Source organism: Procambarus clarkii, chromosome 24 (genome assembly GCF_040958095.1).
Source record: "Procambarus clarkii isolate CNS0578487 chromosome 24, FALCON_Pclarkii_2.0, whole genome shotgun sequence".
In the NCBI taxonomy this organism is placed as follows: Eukaryota; Metazoa; Arthropoda; class Malacostraca; order Decapoda; family Cambaridae; genus Procambarus; species Procambarus clarkii.
The window spans coordinates 33066882-33081674 of record NC_091173.1 but is presented as its reverse complement, the minus strand read 5'-3'; the positions used below and the strand labels follow the sequence as shown (position 1 = coordinate 33081674).

Sequence of the window (14793 nt, the reverse complement as noted above, 5' to 3'; positions counted from 1 at the left end):
GGCACAAATGTACCTTGAGGGTTTTGAGTGCGGCACCCTGGAAGGCCACTGGAGCCAGCAGAGTAGGAGGCACACCAGCCAGGGCTCCAGTGGTTGATATACAACTCTTACTGTTCAAAAGGAAGTTGATGAGGCCTTGTGTCTCCATGCCTTCCACATAAACGAGAGACGAAGGTGTGTTATCAACACTCTTATATTTTGCTCTCTCTCTGTAAAGACAAACACAAAAATTTTTAACGAAACTAAAAAAATATAACAATGCATTCTGATACAAATCAATAAAACTTTAAAAACTTTATGAAATCATTATACGACATAATAAATATAAAACATATTTAACTACAGTATACAATGACAACATTTGTCAAAACTAATCCAACATAATAATGTTTCGAGAATAACGCACATGTTTAGAATAAAAAAAAAAAAACAGTGTTGAATGTAATGAAACTCCATATTCTGGGTGAGTCCCGGAGGCTCCCCGGAGGCTCCCCGGAGCTATCCAGGCTGAATGGATATGTATAACTTTTTGGCATCAGTCAAAGTGCTAGGAGTTCTTGCCTACCGGGTACCATGAGCCAGAACCTGGCCTCATGAGAGAGGCACGAGAGCAATTGCCTATAGAAACATCCCCCTATGGCTGGGAGCATTCTATATCTGCCTTCGACCAGAATAGGCAACCAGAAAGGTAGGCGTCCTAAAACAAACCTCTACTCTGGTGAAAATATTGCTACTGAAAATCAAACGAGTGGACAGAACTCCCCAAACAAAATTATGAAACTAGTATGACGTCATCACGTTGTTCTGCCGCCGTCTACGCAACCCCTCCTCCCCGGGAGGGGAAAAGGGAGAGCCCCAGACCCTCCGTGCCAGCACTCCAACTGGCAGTTCTTAGGCTGGATGTCAAAATAAGCGAAAAACACCACCAACTGGAGGGAGGGAGGGATGCCAAGGAGCCTCCGGGGCTCACCCAGAAAATGGTGTTTCATTACATTCAACGCTGGTTTTCTGGGGGGAGCCCCGTCGGCTCCTCAGAGCTACCTCACCACAGATAAGAAAAAGAGGGAAGAATCCGGGAGGTGAACGCCACGTGCCTGAACATAAAAACAAGACCACAGACGAAACTAAAGGACCCCGCAGACGACCCGGGAGACCCCAACCCCAGAACAGGAAGGGGGAAAGGAAGGGAACCCCAGGCAAACCAAAATGTGTTCACAGCCCCAGAGGCCAAGACGTGCAGAGAACAGCGAAAATCCTCAACCGAGCAACAAAGGAAGCACCCCTGGACTCATCAACCAAGCAGCATTCCAAGGACCCCTCGAAACAGCAGCAGACCCAAACATCACCCGAAAAGGAGGTGACTGCATCAAATGAACAACCTACCACAAGAAACAAATGAGGCAGAAAAAACACGGGCGTCGGAGGAGAGCCAGAAACTCCCCAACCAGACCCCTAGAGGTCAACGCCAACAGAAGAAGGAGACCTGAAAAACAAAACAAAATCACACCAGAACCGAAGGGATCATAACAAACCGAGGAGAAGAAAGAAAATAAACCACCCAGGCTAACAACCAGGACGACACCAGAAGTGCAAGAGCAGGCTGGAGGTGAAACAAAGCCCAAGACAGCACGAGGAACGAAGCAGAAGGAACAGCAACACTGAACGCAAGCTGGAGCGGCTCCGCCAGCACCACCCAAGACGAGGCGACAGAACACGGCACCAGACAACAGTCCTGGATCAACCCCAAAGGGAAAGACAAGACAACCCTATCAGAAACCGAAGAACCCTTCGCAGTGATAGGAAAACCGGAAGGACCGCCAGGAAATCTACACACTGCCAACAAGATGAAGCACGCAGGTGGGAGACCAACAACAAAGCCAGCAGTGCCTACATAAGCGATGAGAAACTCGAGACAAAAATCCGAGACTCGAAGACTCGAGGGGAAGAATGAACCAGCCTCGTACAGGGCTGGACAGACCTGCAAAAAAACCAGCGTTGAATGTAATGAAACGCCATTTTCTGGGTGAGCCCCGGAGGCTCCCTGGAGCTTATCGGGCTAATGTATGTTATGTTAGACTGGAGCAAGGTGCAAGGTGTTGCTAACCGGTTAAGAAACCCAAACATAACAAGAGGGTAGAGGATAGCACTGAAAACCCCTGCGACGTGTACAATCACGGGGGCCTAGCAGAGGGCCGCCAAACACTACCAGTGGAACTATAGCCACACTGGACAGACCCCCACCAGGCATGAAAATAAAAACAAAAGAAAAACCCCGCAAAAGTACACCGCCTCCAGAGGCAACAGGAACCGGCCGCCGCTTAGGTGGCAGGCTGTGCAACACCTTGATGACCTAACCAGCACAATACCAATCCCTACCTAAGGCCAAACAAGGGCCCCAAGCCCCAGCTGGCCCCAAGGGCGAGGCAAATGCCGAGCAGCAAGAACCTCTACAGGAATGGTTCCCGAACGCCCCAGGGAAGATAACCCTGTTACGCAAGGGCAGTACTCACAGGGCGCTTAGGGAAGTCAGCCACTAAGCACATGCAGCCCCGGCACTGATGAAGTACTCCTGGCCACCGCACACCACAACACACGGCAGTGAACGCCACACAAGGCAAACACCGCCTAGGAAACTGAGGCCAGAGAAGCGTCTATCTCGGTTGACATTAGCTTACGAACTGAAGCTTGGCAGCCGGCGCGGTAGGTCCGGGGCTCCCCCCTCCCCCTCTCAGGGCGGGGAGGGCTGAGCGGATGATCAGTGCAGCAGTAAAGTGTGATTTTTGCTTGTTTGCTTGTTTCCTTGTGATTGTAGGGAGTTTCTACCTCTCTGTTCATTTTTTTGTTTTAGTTTTTTACCATGTGGGGTTTGTTTTGTTATGCCTACCTTTCTGGGTGCCTAACCCCGGTCAATGGCAGATAAGGAAAACCCCAATGACAAAGGGGTTTTCCAGGGCCATTGCTCCCTGAATCCCCTCTGAAGAGGCCAGGTTCTGGCGCTGGTCCCTGGTAGGTCTAAACTCCTTAGCTAATATCAAGGTCTAATATAACATACATTAGCCCGATAAGCTCTAGGGAGCCGTAGGGGCTCCCCACAGAAAAGAGGCGTTGACAAAGCCTTCGCCAGATGAGGTCTACTCTGCTCGAGCTGTCAGGCGGCAGTTGCCACAAAAATATTATTACCTAATTATTTCAATGTCTCTGATTTTTTCTTAGTTTTTTTGCAGTAATATTATTCAATAGAGTGAATTGTGATATATTTATATAATAAAATGTGTGAACCATCGCTGTACTCAAAATTATGGTGTGCATATTAGTGATTCAATTATTATGTTCATAAAACAATAAACAAATAGTTTTGCTGTTATTACACTATATACACAGGTTATATATAAGTATCTGCATGTTTTGCTCAACATAATGAACCACCAAGTTGGTCTTGTGAGTCAAAAAGCAACGAGGAGTGACCTCCACTCACCAGCCAGCCACTCCCTCCCTCAACAACACCTCACTCGCCCTCATTCTCCTCCCACAATACTGTTTTTGCATTTATTCACTATACACAGACGTTATATATACGTATTTACATGTTTTGTTCACCATAACTGTACATCTAAGCTTGTATGGTGAGTAAAGGTAATAAGACGTAGCTACTCACACAGTCAGCTGGTGGCGGTCGCCCTCAAGGCCAGACGCACTAATATTTCTCTTCCAACAATATTGTTTGTGGTGTTATTATGCTATATACACACATTATATATAAGTATCTACCTGTTTTATTCACCATACTTGTACAAATAAGCTGGTATGGTGCCTAGAGACCATAGTGGCCACCAGTAAACAACATGACAAGTCGTGCAGACGACACACCTCATCACCAAAATGGCAGCTCCCAACCTACTCCTCTTGCTGTTATTACATTCTATGCACACGTTATATTTAAGTATCTACATTTGTGTTCACCATAGCGAACCACTAAGCTGGTATGGTGAATGCAGTCAATAAAAGGTGGCCACACACGCACAGTCAGAAGACGACGCCACCACCCCCCCTCCTACAGCATTACTCCTCCCTCCATGGAGCACAGCGCTAAATATCACCACAATCTTGCTATTATCAGAATCCTGGTCAGTTTTATCACAGTCAAGGGTCTTCTGTAATACTATCATCGCTAAATAATAGCAGTATCATATATATTATGGCATTTGTAGGCGATGCTGTGGTCACAAGCTGAACAGCAGTGCTGTGAGCTCGTGCTGCGTGCGCCAGCCTTGGTGGCTTGCTCAATATTGAAGCTCTTACACCCAAGAATGTTGGCCTGGATTTTTTTCTAGGTGGCATCTGACAACTATCGGTCATTGCTGCACTATAGCTGCCCCTATCCCAGGGGGGGTGTTTAACCCTTACACTGCTCAGGGGTCCTTGGGACATTTACACCCTGTGCTCAAAAAAAAAAATTCAAAATTTTTTTTTCGTCTTCTAAACATGTTAATTTGTGTCCCCTGAGCATGGAAAAAATAAAAAAATAATCGTAGGTGACATATTTTGGGCGTAATTGACCGAGGAATTCTGGCAAAAAGTGGGCGTTGACAGAGCGGTCGTCAGACCCGGTCAGCGTCACCCGCGCTGACAGATGGGAGTTGCCACAAAGATATTATTACCTAATTGTTTCAATGTCTCAGATTGATTTTTTCTTAGTTTTTTTGCTGTAATATTATTCAACAGTGTGTATTGTAATATATTTATATAATAAAAGTGGTGAATAATCGCTATACTGTACTCAAAAGTATGATGTGCATATTAGTGATTCAATTATTATGTTTATAAAACAATAAACAAATAGTTTTTCTGCTATTACACTCTATACACAGGTTATATATAAGTATCTGCATGTTTTGGTCACCATAACGAACCACTAAGTTGGTATTGAGAGTCGAAAAGCAACGAAGAGTTACCGCCACACACCAGCCAACTACTCGCTGCCACTCCCTCAACACACGCACTAAACTTTCTCCCCCAACAATACCATTTGTGGTGTTATTACACTATATACAGACGTTATATGTAAGTATGTATATATTTTGTTCACCACAACTGTACAGCTAAACTGATATAGTTAGTTCAGGCACTAAGAGTCGTCGCTATACACAGATGGCGGCTGGCGGCTCCCTCACTCTTTCAAGGTCACACGCACTAAACTTTCTCCCCCCAACAATACCGTTTGTGGTGTTATTACACTATATACAGACGTTATATATAAGTATGTACAGTATCCACTCAATTTAACGGCCTCTTTTATACCGATCTGCCGGTAATAACGACCGGTTTGGGAGACCGGTATTTAGAGCCTCCAACCCGTTCTCGCAAATTCGTAAAGTCAATATTGACTTATTAACTACGTGCATAGGTGATATACTAAACATAATAGATACCCTTAAAAAGATGTATAGAAAACACCGACCTTACCTAACCTATACCTATTATAGGTTAGGTAATAATTGTAATTACGAAGCTATAAGATGCTTATCTTAAGATACTAACAAGGTTAGGTAAGGTCGGTGTTTTCTATGAATCTTTTTAAGGGTATCTATTATGTTAAGTATGTCACCTATGCACATATTTAATAAGTCAATATTGACTTATTAAATTTGCGAGAACGGGTTGAGAGCCTCATATAACGGTCTGGCGGTCGATATTACCGAAGGTCGGTATTGGGTTTGTCTTTGTATCAGAGGGTCCTCACATGGCAAGCAGGCCGCCTACCCCTTTCATCCCTTCCCTCACCCTCACTGAACCTCTACCTCCCCCCCCCTACCCCCAAGACCCTTCTGGGAAATGGCTCAGTAGACTGCCAGCCAGCCAGAGACAACCTGGAGAATATCCATCTAATAAAGCATTCATGAAACAAGTATTTTATAACTTTTTATTATCCTAATAATATTACTAAACAAAATCTGTAAGCAAAAATATATATGATGTACATCCAGAATTAAATAAAAAACATCTGGTTAACTGGGTCAAGTGTTAGGCTTATCTCTTCCCTTCCCCACCACCGACACACACACCCCCATCCCCCATACTTCCCATACACGCTCTCTCTGCTTCACCTCAACATCCATTGCTCCATCCCTCCCTCCCTCTCTTCTTCCCTCCATCACTCCCTTCATCCCTCCTTCCCTTCCTCCATCCCTCCCTCCATCACTCCGTCCCTCATTCCCTCCATCACTCCCCTCCATCCCTTCCTCCCTCCTTCACTCCCTCCATCTCTTCCTCCTTCCCTCCCTCCCTCCATCCCTCCCTCCTTCCATCCCTCCCTCCTTCCCAGCTCCCTCCCTCCTTCCCTCCATTCCTCCCCCATCCCTCCCTCCATCACTCCGTCCCTCATTCCCTCCATCACTCCCCTCCATCCCTTCCTCCCTCCTACCCTCCCTCCATCTCTCCCTCCTTCCCTCCCTCCATCTCTCCCTCCTTCCCTCCCCCTCCATCCCTTCCTCCCTTCCATCTAAACATCTGGTTGCGAGCTGGTCCCTTCCCCCACCAACGACACCCCCCCCCCCTCCCCCCCAAACTTCCCATACACACGCTCTCTCTGCTTCACCTCAACAACCATAGCGCCATCCTTTTCTCCCTCCCTCCATCAATCCATCCATCAATCCATCCCTCCATCCATCTCCATCCACTCCCGCCCTACTGTAGCGAGTAGATTATCCCAATAATATACTCGCTCCAAATGCATTGTTAATATTCCTGTCAACCTTTGGAGATGAATGAGGTGAGGCGTTGCCCGGGCAACACGGTGAGGTGTTGCCCGAGCATATAAGCTGCAGAATAGCAAACATTAACCAGAGTCTACTTTCAAGTGTGGTCTAGAGCAGACACTTGCGAGATACTGTACCGACGCTCAGTGCGCTCAAATCACACCAAAGTATCACCTGTGTACTTCTGTATATTCGACCAAATATATATATAGTATCTTAGTGTCTGTGTTTATTTGTCACCATACTTTACGTAACAATAGAACCGTTACATTGGTGACCCCAGAGAGTTTCGACGATACCCAGCCACGATGGACTACAACATGGACTCTCACTGGACCTCTACTACTACTGTGATGGAACACTGCCAACACCCTCGCCACAGCTATGATTTTCATCGCGTCCATCTCTGCATTTTCATCTACTACGGCTTGCTGCTCCACGGTCGTTACTCATCTGACAGCCTCATCAATGATTACATCATGTTGGATCTACAACTTGTCCTGCCGACTCTCCGTCGCTGCCAGGGCACTGCTTGTCCTACGCCCACGACAGCTGCTCTGTCATCAGATTCATCTACACGTTCACTGCATTTTGATACTCGGCCGACTCAAGCCCTTTGCGCAGTACAGGACTTACAGCTTGCGTTTCCGACACTTCGTCGCCTTCAGGACAATTCAGCTCTAGATGTGATTACCTCGTTGTCCTAACTACGTGTCTACATTACCTCCTAATGTCCTGGTGCCCGAGCCCATCCGCCCCGGATCTAAATGCTCCACCAGCGACCCAAGGACGCAACAATTATGCACATTCTTCTCTCCTGCTACACCGAGCTTGTCCACACACTGCCTACATCTTTTGGTACCAGACTACAATTTTCACAGTCAAAAAAGTAGTACCCGGTGTGTACAGTCCTAATCAACCCAAGACGCTACAACTTCGACACAGAGCAGACAGCAGACTACGACCGCATCGAGCCGCCACGCTCTCGCTCCCCGAGTTCAGACACTCACAATTCTCAATCTAGCCGCCACGCTCTCCCACATAGAGCTCCATGACTCCGGCCTCACTCAGCTCTCTGCTCTGCTCCAGGCTTCGTCTCAACGTCTGCGACACTGCTAAATCCAGAGACACATCCGCCGAATACGCAGTTCACTTTTTCGACCACAGTTACCAGCAGCACTGCCACCTACGACAACGGACGATCCTGTACGACCTCCCATCCTACAACCCCAGTTACCAGCCGCACCACAACCTGATCCTACGATGACGGACGATCCTGTGCGACCTCCCACCCTACGACCCCAGTTAGATGACATCAGCGAAGAGGAGGAAGTTAACTTTGATGGTTATGTAACGCGAGCAGGGCGTACAATTCACCGACCAGCTAAGTTCCTTGATCAAGTATTTTTCCTTTCATCCCCTGGGAGGGGGAGTTCTGTAGCGAGTAGATTATCCCAATAATATACTCGCTCCAAATGCATTGTTAATATTCCTGTCAACATTTGGAGATGAATGAGGTGAGGCGTTGCCCGGGCAACACGGTGAGGTGTTGCCCGAGCATATAAACAGCAGAATAGCAAACATTAACCAGAGTCTACTTTCAAGTGTGGTCTAGAGCAGACACTTGCGAGATACTGTACCGACGCTCAGTGCGCTCAACTCACACCAAAGTATCACCTGTGTACTTCTGTATATTCGACCAAATATATATATAGTATCTTAGTGTCTGTGTTTATTTGTCACCATACTTTACGTAACAATAGAACCGTTACACTACCTACCACCCAGCCTCTGCCTGCCTGCCTCCCTCCTTGCTGCTCCCTCCCTGCCTACCACCCAGCTGCCTCCCTCCCTCTCCGCTTACCACTCAGCCTCTGCCTGCCTGCCTCCCTGCCTGCCTCCCTCCCTCCATGCCTACCACCCAGCCTCTTCCTGCCTGCCTGCCTGCCTGCCTCTGCCTGCCTGCCTCCCTCCCTCCCAAGCTATGCCTGCCTGCCTCCCTCCCAAGCTCTGCCTACCTGCCTCCCTCCCAAGCTCTGCCTGCCTGCCTCCCTCCCTCCTTGCCTGTCCCTCACTGCCTACCACCCAGCATCTGCCTTCCCCCTTGCCTCTCCCTCCCTGCCTACCTCCCAGCCTCTCCCTGCCTGCCTACATTTCAGCCTCTCCATCCCTGCCTGCCTGCCCATCCACCCACCAGTCAGCCATCACTGACACAACGAGTGCATTTGGAGCCGACATGGTGCACGGATGTTCCTTGATTGTGCCGATATGTCCAACAAAGTAACGGAATGAATACTCCAGCCTCATGACAAATCAAAACAATGTGCCGTGAATCTGTGACGTCACAGGGTAGAAGGCACTAGAGTGGTGGACCCAGTGGCTGTCTGTATAAAACCAGCGTTGAATGTAATGAAACGCCATTTTCTGGGTGAGCCCCGGAGGCTCCCTGAAGCTTATCGGGCTAATGTATGTTATGTTAGACCGGGACATTAGCTAAGGAGTTCAGACCTACCAGGGACCAGCGCCAGAACCTGGCCCCTTCAGAGAGGTTTCAGGGAGCAATGGCCCTGGAAAACGCCATATGGTTGGGGGTTTTCCTTATCTGCCATCGACCGGGGTTAGGCACCCAGAAAGGTAGGTGTAACAAAACAAACCCCACATGGTAAGAAACTACAACAAAAACCGAACAGAGAGGTAGAAAACTCCCTACAATCCCAAGGAAACTAGCAAACAAGCAAACATCACACTTTACTGCCGCGAAGATCGTCCGCGCAGCCCTCAGCCCCGGACCTACCGCGCCGGCTGCCAAGCTCCAGTTCGGAAGCTAAGCTTCAACCAACGCGAAAAAAACGCCGATCAGTGGGAGGGAGGGTTTCCAGGGAGCCTCCGGGGCTCACCCAGAAAATGGCGTTTCATTACATTCAACGCTGGTTTTCTGTGGGGAGCCCCTACGGCTCCCTGGAGCTTCATACCCAAAGAGAAGGAAAAGAAAAGGCTAACCCGGGAGGCGGCCACCACAAACTCTGCAACACAAAGCCAAGACAACCGGTCGCAAACCTGCGACCCAAGGCAACAAGAACGCCCAAGAACAGACGCACATATGGATGGGCGGCCAAAAACCCGTGCTACCCACAAATCCCTGCGCCCGAAATGAGCCCGAGACGTCACCAACACAGCAGAAAAAGCTGCAAACGTCTGAACAGCACGGGCGCAAAGACAGACCGCAGGCTGGAAGAAGGAAAACACTGCGGACGACCTGGGAGACCCGAGCCCTGAAAACAGGGAACGAAGGAACCGGATCAACCACAGCGCATCCCCAGACATGGTATGCCGGCAACAGCAAAAAGCACAACCGGACAACACAGGACGCACCCCCCGGCCAAACCAATCAAGCACCAATACCCCAAGAACCCCTCCGGAAAGCAGCCGTCACGACCGGCGCCAGGACAGAGAAAGGCCGCACACCTATAAAGCTACCACCAGTACCAAAGAGGAGGAAACTGAACCGAAGGGGCTACCACAAACTGAGGGGAAGATAAGAAGGCACCCTGAACAAGGACCAGGATGGCTCAGGCGATGCATGAGCAGGCCGGAGGGGAAACAAAACACGAGAAAACGTAAGAAACGTCATACAGTCTCCAAGACGAAGCTCGCAGGTGGGACACCGTCAACAAAGCCACCTGAACACCATAGAGATGGTGATACCCGCGTCAAAATACCAGACGCGAAGAGCCAAGGAGAAGGCCGAACCAGTCACGGACAGGACCGATTCGGCCTGCTGAAAGAGGCGAAGCCTCAGGAAAAACGCCCCGGGTACGGACACCTATCAAGCAGCGTCTGAAAAGAAGGCCGGGCCGGCCACCAAGGAACCATAAGGACTGTTCTTGTGGGAATGGGCTGCAACCGAGCCAGAACCCGAAGCAACAGCTGGACCGGGAGAAGAGGAACAGGTACCCCCCACCTCGACCAGTCCTGCCGAAAGCCTCCACCGTGAAGTCCTCGCAGGTGGGAAGGGCGCCACAAAATGGGCGACGCCTAGACCACGCCGACCCGAAGACGTCCATGGCCAGGAGACCATATGCCCGACAGAGCCAACAAAACGAATCGGCGACGACTGGCCAACCCACGAAGAGGAATGAACCGAGACAGCTGTCCGCCAAGACGCAGGACACACCCCGGACACGAACCACACAGTTAGCCAAACCCCTGTGGTTCTGGCAAGAACCACCAGAGAACAGTCCAGAGCTGAATGGTAGAGTACCTAGTGACCCAAACCCTCCGAAGTGCAAACCAGACAGCCATGAACACCCGAACCGTGCTGTGAGCCCGACGGACAGAGACTCCATCAACCTCGGCCGACCTGGTGAGCACTGGTCACAAAGCCCCAGCCGAGAGACGACCCGTCCGTGAACACATCGAGCGAAGGCTCGGGGAGGTGCCAAGGCACGGAACCCCGAAAACCCCAAAGAGGAAGCTGGTGATGCAGCACCAACACAAGATCCCCGGAGGAACCCAAGGAATGCAAGAGGCGGAAGGGGAGTCTCCGCAGGAACCAACCGACGCCGTAGCCAAACTCGACTCCGCGGGCAGACAAGCACGCCGAAGTGCAGACTCCCGCACAACTGCCCAAGCAACCGCTGAGCAACCCGGGACCCCCTCCTGAACAGCCAAAGGCGGGACCACAGCCGCAGTAACACTTCTGGAGGGAAGACAATGAGGGGCCCAAGAGCCTTAAACAAGGCCCAGGTCCGAACCCGGGACGGAAACAGATGGAAAAACCTCCAGATCACCAGAAAACCAAACCCGGCGATCTGGGAAGAACCATCCCCTGGCGAGCAGACAAGCGGACTGACTGGGAGCCCACACCAGCCAGTCGTCGAGGTATGCCAGACACCGAATCTCAGACTCAGACAGGGCACCAAGATCCGGTAAAGATGCAAAGAGTATACGAAGTGCCCATTACAAAATAGGGAAGGCAATAAAAACCTGAAGCCCCACCATCAACCGTGCTAGCCCCAGAAAAATTGGAGAGGAACGTGCCAAGATGTGACCCGGAGGTCCAGGGCCACCATCCATGCACCCGGCCCGAACAGAATCCGAACAGGAGACAACAGTCCTCCGAGGAGGGCAGAGGAACCAGGGCGCAGACTGAAGAAGTCCAGAAGAACTGCAGACGGGAAGCCCAGAAGGATGGGGCGGATCGACCACGCCCCACGCACCCACGAAGAGGAAATGACGAAGCACAGGGGAAGAAGCCCACCCCGCCAGCTCTGAACCCCCCTCAGGGGGGGGAGAAGCCGTCCTCTGACGCCAGCAGAGGCCGGAAGACAACCCAAAGCGCCCACCAACAGCGGGACCAAGCGAGAGGCAACAGAGCAAGCTGCTCCCCCAGCGCCCAGTCAACAGAGAAGGGAACAGAACCCCTTCCGAAAGAAAAAGTACACTACCGAAGTCATGAGGAGAGACTACGGGAATGAAACCACGCTTCGCTGGAAGATGAAGTAAGGGGAGACCTGATCACCACATTCAAGATACCCAAGGGAATCGACAGGGTTGATAAGGACAGGCTATGTAACACAAGGGGCACACGCACTAGGGGACACAGGTGGAAACTGAGTACCCAAAAGAGCCACAGATAGAATTAATTTTTTTTTTTTTTTTTTTTTTTTTTTTTTTTAGTGTCAGAATGGGAACGGGAAAGCACTAGGAAGTAATGTGGTGACTCCTCACACAAGTAACGAGGCTGACCCCCATACAATGTCACATGTAGACATGACAGAGCCCAAGAGGCACAGGAACCTATACACCAGTTGATAGACGGTTGAGAGGCAGGACCAAGAAGCCAGAGCTCAACCCCCACAAGCACAACTAGGTGAGGACATATATTGTAAAAGCACAAGTCGCCGACTAGAGGCAGAGAGCACTACGCCGGCCAGGCAAAGAAGGCACAAAACTGCATCAAAAGGCCCACCTCGACAGCAAAACCGCAAAGTCCCAGCACAACCACAACATGTGCCAAGACCCAAAAAGATCAGTCTGCAAGCCAGGAAGACCCCGGAACCCCAAAAGGCAGAACCGGGTCACACGAGGAAACAAAGTCCCCTGAACCCACAAAAGGGGGCCCAAGAGGAAGAAACCTCCAGAACGAAACCAAGGAACCCAAAGGAACCCAGAATCGAACCAGGGGGAGCCCAAACCACCACATTTGCCGGCGGAGAACACCACTGAAAGGCAAAGCACAGCCCCCAGCAGAACGCCCTGGGAAAACGGTCCCAACAGACCGAAAACCGAGGGGCAAGGTGTGGGAGCAAGCATACCAGCCAGGGGCACTGAGCCTAAACGCATAGGCTCAGACCCAAAATCAACACCCAAACGTTCCCAGAGGAACAGGCAACAGCAAGAAAACACCAGAAAAACAAAGAAACGACAACAGAACAAAAACCCTGAAAAAAAATTGAAAACTCACCATAGACGCTTGCTCGCACACCCAGACGCATGTAAACAAACCGCAACGCCGCCATGGTGGCCACGCCGTGAAACCGGCAGACGAAAATGGCCGCCAGCAGGGGCTGTGACTGACGCTAAATACACAAAAACATGCCAGCAAATGTGGGAAGCTAGCAGACTGGATGGGCGAAAAACGTCGCCCAACAGCAGAAAAACCCCGGAAGGGGCAAAACCGCCCCAGAACTGCTAGCAGGCAATCCCCACAGCCCCGGGAACCAACAACAGAGGCCCCGGGGCAGAGCCGTCCTCCAAGCCCTCCGCCCTTAAAGAAAAGCAAGAGTCCATGGGAAAGGCAACAAGAAAGGGCCGCTGGTAAGACCCAGAAGCCTTGGCAGGAGGCACAGGCTCAAACCTCCGTCCCCAACCCGAACGGGGCAGCCCCCGAAAACCGCCCGAGTCTCTGCCGCAACTAAACCCTGCCTCGACCCCGAAACCCGCAGACGGTTCGGAGCCAGGAACATGGAGAGAAAGGGGCGAGCAGCACGTAACCAAACGGGGCGGCCACGGGGCATTCGAGTGGGAAACCAACCTAGCATGTTGCAGCAACCTAACCTAGCTTGCAACACGGATGCTGCCTGTACTCTGAACAGTAATAACATCAGGAGAGTACTGGAGAACAAGCAGAGAATCACTCGCAAGACTCCGGGTCAAGGTGTCAGTGACCCAACAGGCAGCATGACGGAGGTAAAAATGGCGACTGTCACCCGGAGACAAGGGAACAGCAACCAACGATCCCGTACAAGACGGGTTGGAACCCGGAAGACACATTCAATGGTCCCCCGAGCCCAGACAGGGGTTTCCAGGGCCCGTAGGGTAACAACTACGGGAAGCCCGGGCAAGGTGTTGCTAACCGGTTAAGAAACCCAAACATAACAAGAGGGTAGATTACAGTGCTTCCTCAGACTAACGAACCCCGCTCTATCGAATTCCCGGAAGAGCCGAACAAATTGAATTCGGTACCAAATGTTCAGTGGAACATACAAATGTTCGATTAAGTGAGGAATGTTCGTCCAAGCGGGCACCGAGGCCGAGCGTCAGAGCTGGCTGTCATCAACTATGATTCACCAGTGTAAACAGTTATTCATCTATAGTGTTTTATTATCCCTACCCATTGTTTCTAGGGAGAAATGGTGATAAAAATGGTGATAAAATGGTGTCAGGGGGGCATTGGTGAGAGTTGTTGTCAGGAGGCAACACGTGCTCCCCCGCCCCCACCCTCCTTCCTTCACCTGACCACAGAGACCACTCACTCTCCTCTCGTCGTCAGATGCCAAGAGTCAATTTAATGATAATTATCGCATTATCTACACTGAAAATAGCCTTTTTATTAGAAAAATGTCATATTGGAGCAATAATAATGGTGAAAATTGTAATATATACAGTACATATTTTAAACAGTTTGAACACATTTCCTTTTCACAGAATTTTTAATACAATTGGGGTGTAGATAACAGCTGGCATTGTGTGGCCAGCCGGTCGCTCCCTGAGCCATTGGGGGGGGGGGTTGTTTCCTGGATCCCTCCCTCCCTCC

General features: G+C 50.3%; 1 protein-coding gene across 4 annotated transcripts in view; it reads right to left on the bottom strand.

Moving 5' to 3' along the window:
• hd (humpty dumpty) overlaps nucleotides 1-14793 on the bottom strand; it is a 305418-nt gene that overhangs the window by 56089 nt on the left and 234536 nt on the right. For all 4 annotated transcript variants that reach the window (XM_069330781.1, XM_069330784.1, XM_069330783.1 and 1 more), the window contains one exon: nucleotides 14-209. In XM_069330781.1, coding sequence (XP_069186882.1) covers nucleotides 14-209 — 196 coding nt within the window. The remainder of the gene's footprint in view (nucleotides 1-13; nucleotides 210-14793) is intronic.